The 16,335-nt window shown below is 38.8% G+C and overlaps 1 protein-coding gene across 1 annotated transcript in view; it reads right to left on the reverse strand.

Annotated features, from left to right (window-relative positions):
- LRP1B (LDL receptor related protein 1B) overlaps positions 1–15,730 on the reverse strand; it is a 542,116-nt gene extending 526,386 nt beyond the window's left edge. The window contains exon 1 of the mRNA XM_084523375.1: positions 15,576–15,730. Within this exon, the coding sequence (XP_084379501.1) occupies positions 15,576–15,615 (40 nt within the window). The 5' untranslated portion in view covers positions 15,616–15,730. The remainder of the gene's footprint in view (positions 1–15,575) is intronic.
- Positions 15,731–16,335: the final 605 nt, after the last annotated feature.

Below are 16,335 nucleotides of genomic sequence, written 5' to 3' on the forward strand. Positions count from 1 at the left end.
CCAACTGAACAAGAGATACTATACCTCATTTGTGGGCTGCAGTTAAATCAGTTCATGAAGTCAAGTCTAACTGGTCTTGAGTACATCATGACCTCACTGCTGAAGGCATTACAGCTGGCCAGAACTCCTTACTTGCTTCTCAGCCGTGCCTTTCATCTACCTCAACTATGAGGTCAGCAGAGAAATCAAAGACTACTCTCACCTCAAGAGAAGTCCATGCTTTCCCTCACACAGCTTTCTACTTCCATTCCTATAACTATTTTGTTTGTCAAATATGTTTCTCATTAAGCCATTGTGGACAGAGTAACATGAAGAACTATCACCTTAAAGATACCAGAACATCGACAACAGTTGAACCAAGTCCAACTAAACTGAGGCCTAGGAGTTAATAAGTTAACAATTTTTCATCGTTTTCCTCCTACTTGACTGATAAGAACACAGGATTTGTTTTCCCCATCTAGTCCCACTCTACATTTCAAGGACAAGTCTTTAAACTACAATGTTTTAGATTCAGTGTTTTTTTTTTTGTTTGTTTGTTTTGTTTTTTAATTCTGCAGAAGCATTAAAGTGAAAAACTAGTAATGGTTTTGAAGACATCTCTGAAGACTGCACTGTGAAATTAAGTAATTTATGATGGGTTAAGAGGAAACACTAAGTAAGATAGAGCAATACACACAGGATGGTCTGAATGCTGCTTTGTGCATATGCATGAAAAAAAAACTTGTGTTATTTTTTAAACTAGTAATGATCGCTATCAAATATAAAGAAAGTCTGAAGAATAATGTTCAAATCCTGGAAGGTACACATATTACAAAAAAGAGGAGATTGAGGACAATTTGACAAGAAAAATAAACTTTACCTTTCATTTTGAAGTAAATCTTATTTATCACTGAAGACAAAAATATTAGTCCAGGTAAGAAGACACGAACACTGAAGAAGTCTTAAGGTGATAAATGCACTTGTATATATCAAGGACACTTTTTTTTTTTTTTTGAAAAAAAGCAACTCACATCACCTCTATAAAGTTTCAATGATCCCTTGAGATGCACATTAAAATGACTAGATATTTGAAAGTATTTTGGAAGTAGGCCTTTTGAGGAACTAGAAAGATATGTTCTAAGCAACTCAAAGCATTCAAAACTCTGAAGCCCAAGATACAACTCAAAAGAATAGGATAAGATGCCCTAGTTGCACAATATTTTGTTCATTTTTTTGTTAAATGGGATAATGTTTTAATCATTATTAGAAGCAAGCAGAGAAGATGAGTAAAATATAGGTGGCCATGACCTCCTCATTCCCCACCCTAACCTTCCCAATGATTCAAGGCCCCGTTCAGATCTCTGCACACCATTTCCATCATCTACATGGACTTAGGCATAAGCATGCAAAATAATTCTTAAAATGTCTTGGCCATTGCTTTGCATTTTCCTGTATGAGCACTGTTTCTCTTTTTATCTCCCACCGTGCTGATGGATATCTACATCAGCACAGTGCTGTTACCCTACCTTGGACTCTGGGCAGCACTCCCCCTTGCCTTTGTTCAATCAGAAATATCACACTGTGAATCCACTTTAGTAAAAAGGGGGTAAGGCATCTCAGTCTAAGGATTGAGGAGGTAGAAGCAGGTCTGTAGTTTTCCTCCTTTGGCAGCAGTGTGACTGGTTTAACCTCCCACAGAGACTTATCCGCCACTCTAAATTAATTCTACGTTCTGCAGCAGAAATACTTGCGCATGTATGAGCACTGGGGAAAAGGAGTAAAGAAAACACCCCATGCTTTACAAAGATGAATGAGTTGCAAATCCCCGTTTCCAGAGCCTTCCACCAAACTCCACTGATCTTCCCCAGGAGAGAAAACAGAACACAACAAATACTACCACCACAGGTTTAAGGCTTCTTTTGGATGCTTCTTATATGAACACTGCTTTTCATGGTTTCACTCCCACTGACCTCAGCAAAGACAATGAAAGTGCTGTTGCTAGGTCCTTGTGGTTCTCTTAGCTGTCCCAAACACGACACTGCCCACCCCACACCTCCACTAGGTGACATTACTTAATGATGCTCCAGAAATTGTGCTGAAAGGCAGAAAGCCAAGCATTGCCATGGGATCATTGTTAATGAAGCAAACCCAAGATGAATTACGTTAAGAAACGAGAAAGACAAAGAGATGAAAATAGACACATCTGAAAAAAAAAAAAAAAAGTAGTCAGGATAAAGGCAAAACAAATTCAGACCATGGAGGTCCTCAGTTGCGTGAAACATCTTTCATACATTTAGAAACAGGAACTGTGCACATCCAAAAGCCACAGAGGGGCCATGTGAGAAGGAAGAAATCTTTTATCAGTGCTACACTAAGTTTGCATCAAGTAGGCAGAGAAAATAACCTTTAAAACTGAAGTCCTATTCATCATTCAAAACCAATGCAGTATCACTCCCATTTAACTCAATGCTGCTTCTAATAAAGTGGTTTAGGCTTGCTTTATTGGCTTACAAGTTCATTTTTATTCCGATCAGATTCACTGATAGACACTGTTCTGGTTCCCTGTCTTGTCGAAAGAACACAGGACCAAGACAACCTCAAGGCTGACATTTGAGTACATAATAGCACATTTATCATTCTAAAGTAAGCACTTTGTTTAAAAAAAATATTCCAAGTAGCATCCTGTGGCAGAGGAAAAAAAAATCTTTGCTTTTTTCTAATAATGGTTTGGTTAAACACCACCAACTTGAGAGACTAGATCATGAAAAATTCCTATTTCCCCCCCATCCCTGAAGGTAACTGCTTTAAGCACTGCATAAATTAAATTCAGAAACACTGAACTTAACCTAGATAGTTCCTGTATGCAACTTAGAAATGATGAATAACAGAAATCCACAGAAACAGACTACAGGAGAGCAATTTTATGAACATGGTGAAATTAGCAACCTTTTATTTGAATAAATTCACATTGCATTTTTTTTTTTCATCTTACCAGACATAAGCCAACAGAAAGCGATGAAAGTGGGCAACATAATGCTTCAAATTGCTAATGAGGAATTCTGGTATCATTTATAAGCATTTTTGGTCAGGCTTTTCTTCCTCTAGGCATACAGATAGATCATTATGCCACACAGACATGTGGTCTTCCCTCAGCTGATGTCCATTCCACAGGAGGACATAGGAGCACTAAGTCTATTGCCACTTCCAGTAATGCTACACTGGAATCATAAATTTGTATAAACAAGATTAATTTATGCATAACATGAAACATATCTTGGTGTACTGACAGTCAAGGAGAAGTTAAATAATTAAAAATTTCAGCTTGCTAAAATATGACCTGGGGGATAAAAATCACCCAGAGAAGAGATCAAGTGAAATTAAATTTATTTAGCAGAACAAGACAAAGGCCGGAAGGGAAAATTATCATGAACTGTGAAGGTGTCAGAAGAGACAAAAAGGAATGTTTTCACAGGTGTTTATGTGCATTACTATGTGAACTGGTCAAGTTTAATGTAAAGAAAGAAGATACAGATTTGGCAGACTTCTCATGATGACCAATAAAGGCAAAACGTTAAATACAGTGGTGCTTAAGGAAAGTAATGAATGGGGTATACAGCTGTTATATAACATTCCTAAAGTTCTTGATTCATAAAGCACTAACAGAAAAAGTTTTGGTCATACTATAATCTGTACTACTGAGCATGTTTACAGTTAAATTTAGCATATTGACTGAGAGCTGTTTACAGCTTCTGTACTACGATATGAAGACAAGAAGCTAGCACCAGCCAACTTGCATTTAACATCACCAGCCAAAAGGAGAGCATAACATCACCCCATGCCATAACACTTTAAAAATGTGTCCTCCATTTAACTACAGTGACCCTAAGGTAATAAGTATTTCCTGGAACACATAATGTGTTCATTTTTGAGGAGGATGGAATATGTTTCCCAAATTAGGTGGAACCCTACAGATGTTGGCATTAAGTTTCCTGATGGGAATCATGATCATCTGTCAGAAAAATGTATAAATCCTTTGGGGTCCGTAAGAAGTTGACAGCATTCCTGTGAAATATTAACTAGGCACGATGCAGATATTGACATTTAACTCTCCATTTGCACTGGCTTTTTGTCTGACTCATCATCGCTCTCTCCTGTTTTCTCAGGCTCAGTATTTTATAGAGCTGACCATATGTTTAGATTTGTATTTGATGACATGACAGCAAAGCTGCAGAGGGTGAGCAGCTATATCTCCGCCTGATGGCTGTGTTGGGGCCACAGAGCTGAAGAAACCTTCTGCAATGCTATGCTGGCATCTTCCAAACCTTTGCTATGAAATCTGTGCTTAGAATCGACAGCTGTAGTAGAAGCATGCAAGCAGGCAGCCCAGAGTACAGCTAGGTCCCTCTCTTCCTTTTACAAAGGGAATAGGGGAAAAATAAGTTTGAATTAGATGTTCTTGTTTCTGTGAAGAAAGGAGCTGGCCTTTCTGCAGATCTATCATCGTTTGCAATACAGCAATATGGCAAGACAGAGACTTCATGAATGTTTTATGAAGTTGTAGGTGGTACCAAACTGCTTCTTGCTCAAAAGAGCAAAATTAAGAGTTCAACTCTTTCTCATCAAGGATTCCTTCATGAACCTAAGGAGCCCTTTCTTAATTAAAAGTTTCACTAAAAGTGGTTCCTTTTCCACAAGCACACAAGAGGTTTCACTTTGGACAAATAGGCTTTTTTTTTTTTTTGATTATATCCACTTAATTGAAAGAAATCCAACCAGCAACTTCTGAAACACTCAGAAGGCAACATGGTCATGACATAGCAGCATGCGAGAGGGGAATTTAACAATGACTTTGCATAGTTGTTCTGACATCTCACACACAACTCATTAGATTGCCCCTGCAGAAAAGCTATCTTCTAGAGCTCGTTATCAAATGCAGGAGAATATTGCACTCTTGAATCACAACACTGCTCTTTGAGGCTTTCAGCTCTTGACAGTCCTAGCTGAGGATGTGCATGTGTAAACACAGTATTTTCAAGGCGCTGAAGAAGCTCTGAGAATTGTTTCCCTCTTTCCCTCTTTTCAAAACTATGAAAGCAGAAGAAAGGAATGGAAATTAAGATATTAACTGGAATCCTCTACTGCAGCTGCACATCACATCCCACAGACTTCAAGGCTTCCTCCAGCTGCCTGTGGACCAGCATGGTTCAGATCTGCCCTTTGGCATGCTACTGGAATCCCAGCCTCAAAAGAGAAGAATCCCACTGAATTGACAGTACACAACTCCACACGAAAATTAAATAAAAATATATAAACATATAATATTTACCCAGGGAAAACTCCCACATGGGTGACACTTCTGTCAGCGTAAGATCCATAGCACTACCTTGGTGCAAAAGCTTCTTTTATAAAGACCAGTCTGTACACTAATTAACCACATAAGGAGCAAGCATTACACAGTCAATAAAAAAAAGAGAAGTGGCCAGAAACAGAAACCGTTCCCTCAGCAAATACAGCACTGTGCCCACAGAAATGCTGTCGGGAGACCACAGCATGCAGGTGTTGGCACACAGCACGCCCTCCCACCACGCTCAGCTGCCCCAGTATCTTCATGCCATGCTGGTGTGCAACAGGGCTTGCACACCAGGCTCCCCCAAGAGGGGATCACCCCATGTGCTACTCCAAGAGCTTTCAGGTTTCTGCTCAGATTGCTTCTTTTTCAATATTGTTAATTTTTCTAACTGCTAATATGCTTTAAAATTGCAACTGAAATAAAATTAAACATTTAACTTTAGTGTATAATGAAAATCAAAGAAAAAGAAAACACTAGTAAATTAGGAAATGCCTGATTTTCTTCAAATATTACAGGAAGCCGAACTTCAAAATCTTTCATGGAACAGAACTTCTGTCCTCTGCATTCTTCTAATCAGAATATTTAAGTAATTAAAAATCATCCATTGGAGCTAATTATAATTCCAACAGAAGCAGAGCCAAGATTCAAGAAGGGAAGTGCTATTAAAAAAACACCATACAATCAACAAAAATTTGTACTCTAGAAAAACATAATTGGTCTAACTTGATATAGATGTACATTAGTTCTTGGATGCAAAAAGCAATGCTTGATTACAGCAGTAGAGAAAGCTACCATGATTATCCTAATTAAAAATTTGCCAAGTTATTTATAGTATAATACAAGGAAATGACATTCATTATCCTATAAACTATTCAACAAACCATTAAGCACTGTAATAAAAATCAATTGGCAAAAAGAGGTGCAATTATATTTATACTCATGTAAACTCCTTAGTGAACTAAAACCACGGCAGTCACCAGTCCCAGTGTTCTTCATACAAGCAATGCAGAAGCATTTGAGAGATTTAAAGATATAAAAGTATTGTTTAATTAGCATGCTAGCAGTTGTTTAATCAGTTAGCTTCCAATTTAGTAGCCAATCGCCAATCACACCTCAGGTTTTCAGAGCACCGAGTTCAGAGGAAAAATAAAATTAAAAAAAGCAGTTACCACTCAACAAAACAGAAATAAGTCAAAAACTATTCTACCACCTTTAAAAACGTGTTGATTTATTCTTAATTAACTGATGAAGCAGCATTCTGAAGTCTTTCTATCACTACACACAATTAACTCATAAGCAATCAAGGAAATTAGAAGAAAATTAGAAACAGGATTGTCATAAAGTGTTGATCATCTACACCTGCAGTACACATCTGCTGGAATTTACCTTGCTTTATGAAACAACCAGATCAGCCTACCTTCAAACAAAAATCCTAAACAATCTAGAGAGCTGAAGTTAAAGAAAATCACCCTACAGGTCACCTTTTTGATCCAAGTTACCAGTCAAAACCAATTTAGATGAACCTGAATAAATTTCACAGAGGTAGAAGTGAACGTGCCATGACTTGCCAGCACCTTTTCAGTGCCAATCCTATTTAAGCCCATTTAGAAAGGCATTACATTCCTATCCCATTGGTTCTGCTGTCCTATCAATTTTTCATGCCGTAAAGAGAGTTCATCACCCTAGTCTCCATCTGTGTATTTCACACCAGCTCACACCCCCAGCCACAACTGACCTTTGGCCACAGCAGTGAGGAGCCACTGCCCACCAGGGTCTGTCTTCACGTCAGCGAAGCTGGAAAAAAACATCTCAGATAACTTGGCATAAAGTGCAATAACATAAATAATATTTTTTGCAAGCTCAAAGGGTTGTTAAGCACCTGCAAAAACAACATGAAGTTCAGTGGGTTCGCCAACACATATATGTATTTTGGAAACATCGTTCAGGAATGTGTAGGCAAGCAGTTACTCTATTTGAGGCCGTGTGTTAGTGCAAAGGGAACTCTGGGCTTTGATCTCATTAATGAGAATGAATCAAGATTGGATTTCACCAGGGTAAATGAAGCCAGGAAACTAAGCTCACATACATCTTTGCTACTACAGGAACACGGGAGAATGTAACTAGGACTTCGTCACAGTAATGGGTTTATTCTACAGATTCATCCCTTCATATCTTAAAACAACAAATAAAAAAAAGTAAATAGGCTACTTAAAAATAACAAGTGTAGCTATCTTTCTCTTTTGCTCCAACAGGTCAGAAACATATTTTACAGCTTCCATTTTGAAGAGGAGGCTTCAGGAAATGTTTGTACCATATCTTACGCCTACTTCGCCTTCTGAGTAAGAGATGCAAACTAGTTTGTACGTGTTATGTTACAATTCCCAGCCCTCTTACACATTTGCTTACAGGTTCAAGATGAGCATTACCCTAGGTTTAAGTTCAATTCGTAAAATCCATTAGTTACAAAAATAAAACTAAATACCCCATATTGAGGCAAGAAGGCATCCACAAATGCCAGCTCTCTCCACAGCTCTTCTGAAGGTGCTCACACATGCTGACCACCCACAATTGCTGGCAGCAACACTCTTAAAAGCACTGCTGAGCAGAAGGATTACTGGAAATATGTAGCTGAAGCCTGCAGAAACAGATGTTTTCTCTCTGGTAATGTAGAAACTAAGTTTTAGTTCACTTTCTCTCTCATGAGAGTTGTAAGCGATAAAAAAAAAAAAAAACCTGGTTTGCCCCTCCCATTTTGGTCTCTGGTTGCAAAAATGGACACCTGCTTGGGCTGCATACCCCACTGCCAGCTGACAACATTAGAAATATCCGAAGGAGCAAACACCAAAAAAAGCAAATTTTGATGCTTGCTTACTTTCTTACTAGTATTCCATCCCTTACAGAAGAGTCTTTTTAGTTTTATTCCACATACACTGCAGAGTACACATGAAGAATTTGAAACCATATTAGAAAGGGAAAATTAACAGCAAGATGTGTTCCCAATTAGTAGTGAAGTCCTTGATGTTTATCATATCTGTGATTCTGTGATATAAGCAACAATGTATATTTATTCTATCAGACCATAATTATAGAGGGAACCATTTGGTGTAAGAAATGGAGATACCAAATTTTGACCTTGAAAGTGGTGTTACAAGTGTCAATGGATATACCTTTAGGTACTACAATAAAACACAACTGTTGAACTGAAAACATGCTGCATATCTGGGGAACCTGATCCACCTGAGCTTGCCCTGAGAGAACATCTGTAAAAAAGATGAAAAACCAGATGAAAACTTCAACCCCATTGGATATACCCCCGAGAAGCTGGAAGGTAGTTGTGACTTGCTCCAAACACATTTGCCTCCCCTCCCCTGCACCCCAGCAGCTTACTCCAGCCCAGGTATTTGGTTATAAAATTGTTTTCTTTCCACGGAAGTTATGAACTTCCTACTAGGAATTACAGAAGAAGCTCTTATATTTATGTACATACATTCATATCATATCTGACATAACCACCATCAGCTACTCTTAAATCTTTGCAATCCATCATCGGTGCTGTACACAAATGAGGATTTGGCCGTTGAGAGTAAATCAGCAAGGCCTTTGTGTTTCTTGCCGTGCATCTCCCGGCGTGGATTTCAGCTCCGTGCCACTTCACGTACTGACAGCACTATTCATCTCAGCTGCAGGGAGACAAGGCAATTAAAATATTAGCATCTTCCTTCAGCCTTCTGGAAACTGAGCAGTGCCATTTCAAAAAGGAGAAGAGAAGGGTTCAGCCCCGCTCGCTCTTCCTCCCGACAGCTTCAAACTTCAGTGTTTAAGATCTGCAGTGGCACCTGCATCAATGAATTTAACAGCTTCATTGGACTATCTTTTACACAGCAGATACTACAGAGAGGAATGGGGGAAAAACAACAAACAGGAAAGACAAATAAACCTCAAATACACAAGGCTGGGAGCTGCTGAATGATGAGCATGAATTCAGGCCCTGCAGCTATAAGAGCTACACTACTTTTTAAAAGGCCTTCTTAATTTTTAACAGTTTTTTTCTTTTAACACAGGAAAGTATAAGAAACCATACAATGAAACAAATCCTTCATCTAAAGAAATCAAAGTATTGCTCTTAAGTAAAATGCCACAGTGGCAGCAAACATTTTTAATCCTAAGGAATGTACACGATGTTTTGTTCATTATCGCTGGGAGAAGAGATGATCAGGATGATGAAGAGGAGGAATAACGTATGTGAGAAATTCAGTGTGAAAACACATTGAGAGTGAAAAACCTCACTTTCTCCAATTCCAACTTTCACAATCCAGCAGACACTCGCTATTTTTGCCCTACACAAACTTCACATCTATGTTTTAAAACAACTGGAGACCTGGTTGTGAATAGGTGTTTGTCATGAGCCAAAGATCAGGCAATGTTCTTTTGTACTGCATTCATGCAAAGACTTCTACCAACTCTAAAACCAGGAATAAATCTCATCACTGCTGCTAGAGCACATCCCTCCTGTTAGCCAAACCCAAGCCAGCTGCCCCTGTTTAATTACTCAAGTGCACAAGCACATAGCCAGGCAAAATCATGTTTTCCTCTTCTACAATCCTGCCACAGAGGTTCTTTCCCTTATCATATTTATTCCAGGTTTGCTCAATATTATTTCCTTTTTGCTTTCCTTTTAAGCTATTTCAATTTTTATTTAAATTGAAACTAAAGATGAACTTTTTTTCCCCCAAAAGCAGCCAGTTCTTGTTTGACATCCTTATGATGTGACCACGTTTTTCTGAAGGCTAAGTATAGTAATGGGAACAGCTAGGGGCTGAAGTTCTTCAAAAATGTAGACCCCAAATTACCTGCTGCTGTCTCTAAGCCTCCTAGTAAAAAGATAAAGAAAATGAAGGCAGGGAAAATATTTGATCTTTCATGCTATCTCCTGGTGGAAATTCCTTCCTATCTTTTAAACACATTTAAGGCAAGTCCTGGATGTAAAAGCATATACGCAGGTGAAAGTAATTGTATGATACTAGAGAAGATCTGGCTTTGAAGAAAATTGGAATTCTTCAGCGTATAACTAGTACAAGTATTGTGTTTCCCCTGTTTTTAATGTTCTGCAAAACTTGTGGGTGTATAATGAGGTTTAGTCAAAGTCATGGAAAAAGGTTATTTACTCTTGCAGTCCTGTTGCTACATGAAAGATTTCAAGACTGAACCAGGCAATGGCATTTTGCCACTAACATCAAAAGGGTTGGGAACTTCCCCTTAGCAAAATTACATACAAAGTTGTTATTTTTATAAAACTTTAAGACTAGCATAAAATGAGCATAGAGCTTTACTGAAGATGACATTAGCACTTGCCAGATTTCAAATAAACTGGCTGGAAACGGGGTACTGTTGTTCTTACACAGAAGAGGTGCCCTAGATGTGCCAGAGAAAGCAGTGGTGAAGAGAGCAGACAAATCCATCCCTCACCATACATGGTTACTACATTCCTGAAATCATTGTCTTCATTAACAAAATGATATTATCACATCATAGCAATATAAAAAAGCAAACCAACTTTATTTCATTTTAGCAGGTTTGTTAGAAAAGAAAAAGGGTAATAAAGGAATACTAGATGAACAAATGAGTCACAGTCTTCACCTTGAGGGTAGTATCAATATCCATTGCACAAACAACAAATATCTAACCAACTGTTCTCTTTCCAAACCATGCTGGAAGACCATTTCCATCATAGTCAGATGATGGAAGTGCCATCTCACATGTCCTCCTTAACTGAGGAGTGTAAATCAAAACTTCCATCTTGCAGGGGAGTACCCACATTAGGGCTTTTGGCTAGGAATTCCATGTTTCCCCTGGAACCACATCACCAGGCAGCGGGTAGCACAAGCCTCCCTGCTTGAGAGAGGCTACATGGACCAAGGACTGCACTACAGATCATTTATCAGGACTGGGCTTGATTCTAGGAGTGCTCAAACAATTTTGCATTCAACAATTACTAAAAAAACAAAAAACACACTAAAAGCCACTCAGTTACCTTGAAACATCTAACTTGTTTTCAAATTACACCTTTATCATCTTTCCAGAAGGATGTTCAAGAAATTCTCAAGTTAGTTGGTGGAAAGGTTTAGTAAGCCCATGAAATTTATCCTGAGAAAGAACCAAGAAGTAATTGCCAAAGAAAAAAAAAGAAGTATCTTCTATTGAAGTGTGAACAGAACAAATCACTTGAGCACAGCCAGTATGAACTTCTACAAATATATATATTACACACAAACCTAATTAGTCCTTTCAGTCATTACACATAAAACATAAGCTAACTGTGATGCTGTGATGAAATAAGACTCAGCAGATGTAGAACACCACATTAGGGATGGTTAATCATGTTGTGTGTCATCGTCCCGTCTCCCTCCCCACCCCCAAATATTTAAAAATCACATTTTCTTTACTAAGAAACTGGCAAACTGGCAGAAGTTGAAAACACCGACAAGTTACCCGGACTTAAAAATAACTGGTGGTAAGTCATTGTTGAGTCTATGCTTCTATAAAGTTATTCCGTGTTGTTAAAAGTCACTATACTTCCATTAAAGTCAAGCTATCAGAAGTGACATTTTGTAAGCAAATGATTCCCCATGCATTACAAGAGCGCTCTGCTGACTTCTCTCCTAAAGCTCACGACCATGTGCAAAGCACAGCACTTCAGAGCAACATCCAGATTATGTAGTAACATCAGGACTATTGTAATCAGCAAACAGAAACATGGTACCTCACACTACATCATACTCCCCAAGGACCAGACGATGAAAGATGCTGGCAGCTGCTGAAAAGAGAAAAGCTCAGTGAATTATAAAAGCTGCATTAAGCCAGCTTTCGCATTTGCTTCACAATTATGGCACAAAGGTTTGTGAGGTGGGGAACAGAATCTTAAAACAGTGTTATCAAGAAGTCCAATATATAGGGAGGTTTGGACTATTCACCGCTGCCAGCCTCCTGTTATTTACATTAACTCTGCAGCTGAAGCCTGGGTTGCCTGTATTTGAAACCTTGGTACTCATCACTTGCTAATAGGCTCTTAGCAGCCTCAAATGCCAGCTACATAAAGGATGAAGCAACTTGAAGGGAAGAGAGACCAAGGAAAAATTATTAGGTCAGTACAATTATTCTGAGACTATTTTGTCCTTTGAGTTTGTTATTCTGGAATTCTTTCATTTACATATTTCGTGAAAAGTTTTCACAACTGTTGTTTGTTTGTTGTAGTAGTTTAACTATGTGACAATGGATGGTTGGAAATCTAGTTAAAATTCTCTAATACGTAACAGAATTACACATGCATCACGTTATCTTGTTTGGAAACATCACTGGATACAAGCCAGATAATCAGAATTTTAATTAACAGCTAATTAGAAACACAGGCCTTCTCTTGGAGACTCCCAGTAATCTCTAGGTATCTCTAATGTTGTTATCACATCTTTTACAACAACTGTTTTGCACTAATTGGAGTGATTCTTTTTTCTGCGTTTAGTGCTCTGTCCTGGCTTTTCTGGGTTCACCACAAGCACATGGTCATTAGCTGCAACTGATAAATTAGGTTAGAAGTGGGCTAAGAATCAAAAATTCAAAACTACAATACATGGAAAACACTGATTTCCCCCTAAATTTTAAGTTATATTTGTACTTCAAAATACAGGTTTCAGTAAATGGAAAGCTTGATACACTTCTGTGTTTGACGTAGAAAAAAAAAAAAGACTGAGACAAATGTCTTTGAACTTTCCAGATATTGTGGTGAATGAATTCCCTATTATTTCTGTTTAAAAAACAAAGCCAGTAGAACCTCTAAGAGGAAGGAAGTGCACAATACAAAATTCACCTTTGTCCCTTGGGCAAAGATATTTTTGATTAGCATCAGCCTACAGAGCTCAGGGCTGAATAGAACAGGTAGGAGAAGAGAAGAACCGAGATTGTTCTGGGACTCAAGGGAATGCTAAAACATCCAGAGATGCACCCCTGGGATTTGAAATTGCTCAGTATCACTGTGGCTGCCATCCAGCCTCAATCACGAGACAGCTCTTCTCAATTGATATTAAGAAGGAATCCACTGCACGACGCTGATTAGACCCATGCGTTTTGCTGACATTGCCAGAAACATTTATTTTAATATAGTGGAGTAGGTAGCTGAGGTTAATTTAAGTTTGACCTTGAAGAAAAAAAAAAATAAAGATATTATATAACAGATAGGATAGGCGTTCAGGGATATATATATATGGAAATAGAAAGATGGAAAAGCACTTCACCATTCAACCAAAATATTCAGCCAGTATTAAAATTGGTGCTATATCCGAGTCAACATAATTTACCCTTATCAAACCTAACAAAGGATTGGGCCCCAGGTACAGCCCAGACCGATGGAATGAGGCAGTTTCAGCAAGGAGCTGGTGCCCCCGAGCTGCCCTGGCCAGGGCACGGGGCCACCAGGGGAGCACATTGGTGCTGGCTAAGACAGATCGTTGCATGCAACGATGCAGGGGGAGCTCACTGAGTTGCCCCCACAATTCAAGCTGTCTTTCAAACATGTGACAGCAGCTCTCCGAACTTCAGCCTGATGTCTTTGCTAGGGAAAGGCACATAGCAGCTCCAGTGCCCTGAAGTGCTTTCTGGAAGCACCCGTAGAGAGCAGCAATCACCCTGATTGCCGCCCAGCTCCTGATTCTAGTGAACGAGGTAAGTGAGAGGGCCCAGCTCCTGCACACTGAGCCCCAGGGAGCAAGAGCACAGAAAGCACATTATTTTCTTTCCTGGTGATCAGGATGGCTCAAATAGCTAAGGGCCTGTATTTGTGCTCCTCCCTCAAAGTTTTATTGTGATTTACCTCTGAAACACCTATTAAAGAAACAAGCAAGGCACTTGGCTGGCTTTCTCCATTTGGATAGTTTAAAACACCTTCTTGCCTTTTACCTTTCCTTCCTCTCAAACATAAAAGGAAATGAGATCTTTGTTGGAAATTTGTATAGTTATTATCAAGGCATATGGAGGCACTGTACTATGCCTCAAGCTAAGAAATACGGTATCTTTGCTTTTCAAAGTGGCTGAATCAAGCCTCAGGAAACACAGAACTGATACAACCCAGACACACAAATCACTTTCAAGTAGACAGTCAATCTCATTTCTCTATCCGTTTATATCCCAGAACCTAAATGTTTCCCCTCTCCTTTGACCAGGGATTAGACTGGCATGGCAAAAGCGTTCTGACACAGCAAAACAGCGTACACGGGTATTTTTTCAATCCGAGTCACTTAGAATTATGTATGTCTGACACAGTTTGTTCCAAATTATAGACAGAAAGGAGGTATTTGGATAAGAAGCCTTATCGCTACACAAGTAAACTTCAGTGCTAGCTCTACGTCATACTGAAAGCACCGTGCTTTTTTTTTTTTTTTTTTTTTTTTTTAAAGCAGACTTCAAAGAAGCTATTAACAATTTCTGAGGTTATAGACACAATCTGCTCTGCAAGGCTTTATACACTTCAGTAAGCCAGGGTCAACACTAGTTCTAGTCCAACATTTCTTTCTGACTCCTGGGCAGCATTTTTCTCTTCCCTTTTTCTTTTCCCTCCCTATCCATGTCTCCAGTTGTTACAGTGCTGTAGTTTTGCTTCTACAGCACTCAGTTCAGCTACAGCTAACAACATGCAATTTGCCTGTTTTTTTTTCTGTTTTGTACCAAAACTTTCACAGGCCTCACACAGAAAGCCACACTCCCAGAGCCCAGGTTAGCAAATATCTAATGTCTCCTACCAACAGACCTGATCAACCAGTTGCTTCTCCCAAACACAGGAAGTCACCTTTGCTCTTCTCCCAGTTTAACTAGAGACCTGTTTCAGGAATAATTTCTAATACAGGCAGTAGTAGTCTATTAAGTTCTCATCCAAACAGTTCTCCCAAGAGAAATCATTGGAGACCCCTTGAGTTTTGGTCCTAGAGCAGGAATGCTAGAGCCCTGCACTAGAAACAACAGCACCTACCTTTCCTTTCTCATCTTCACAAAGTCTGCTACTCTTTCACTATAATAACTGCCTCAAGGCTTCTGTAGAGAACTTGCCTTTCCATTTAACTTCCCAGACCCTTAACAGCCTACTAAGCATAAAAAACAACACACTTTGCCCACACCTACACTTAGCTAAAGTAGCTCTCTCCTTTCACCACTACACCCCTCATTATTATTTTTAGTTTCATATCTTTAAGCTTCTACAACTTACCCCATTCATTCTGCATAGCTCTACGCTTCCAAATATTCATTCTTCAGGTAGTAAATCCTAGAAACTGTATTTCTTTTTAGAGTACCTTAAAAGCATTTCTTCCTTTTAGTTTTCTGCCCTTGCCCCCTGAACCCTTACGAGGTCCAAGTGTTTTCCACCAAGTCCAATCAGGAGACATCTCATTAATGAATCTCAGCTGACCTGAACTTTTATCCTCCTTAATCACACCTGACCTGAACCCACAGCATCTGAAAAAAGGTGAAACCCTATGAAATACTTTGTAACTTAATCTCTGGTCTTTTACAAACTGTATAAAACACCATAAATATGCATGAAGTAATATCTATATATATCTATATATATCTATATATATATAAAATAAAAATTAAAAAATGGAACAAGTAAAACAGTGACTGGTGTGATCCCAGTATCTTTATAGTCTATAATGCTGGGGGAGGCTCATATTTGCTTTGATCCAGGTATCTCTTTCAAGAAGAGCGAGGTGCTTCTGCAGATCTTTAGATGTCTGTGTAACCTTAGCCAAAACATTAGCAGATGAATGGCAGTTCTTGGATCTCAGTTTTAGACCAAGTACTTAAATACTTCATAAATTTCAAATTAGTGTCTAGGTCTTGGGGGGAGGATCCGGTGATAGAGTTTATAAAGTTATAATCACTGCCATCAGATAAAGCTTAAAAGAAAATGATGGATATGTCTAGGCTTACCTGCCAACGGGGCTATAAAAAATAAAGAACAAAAC

The sequence above is a fragment of the Aythya ferina genome, assembly GCF_964211825.1.
Source record: "Aythya ferina genome assembly, chromosome: 6".
In the NCBI taxonomy this organism is placed as follows: Eukaryota; Metazoa; Chordata; class Aves; order Anseriformes; family Anatidae; genus Aythya; species Aythya ferina.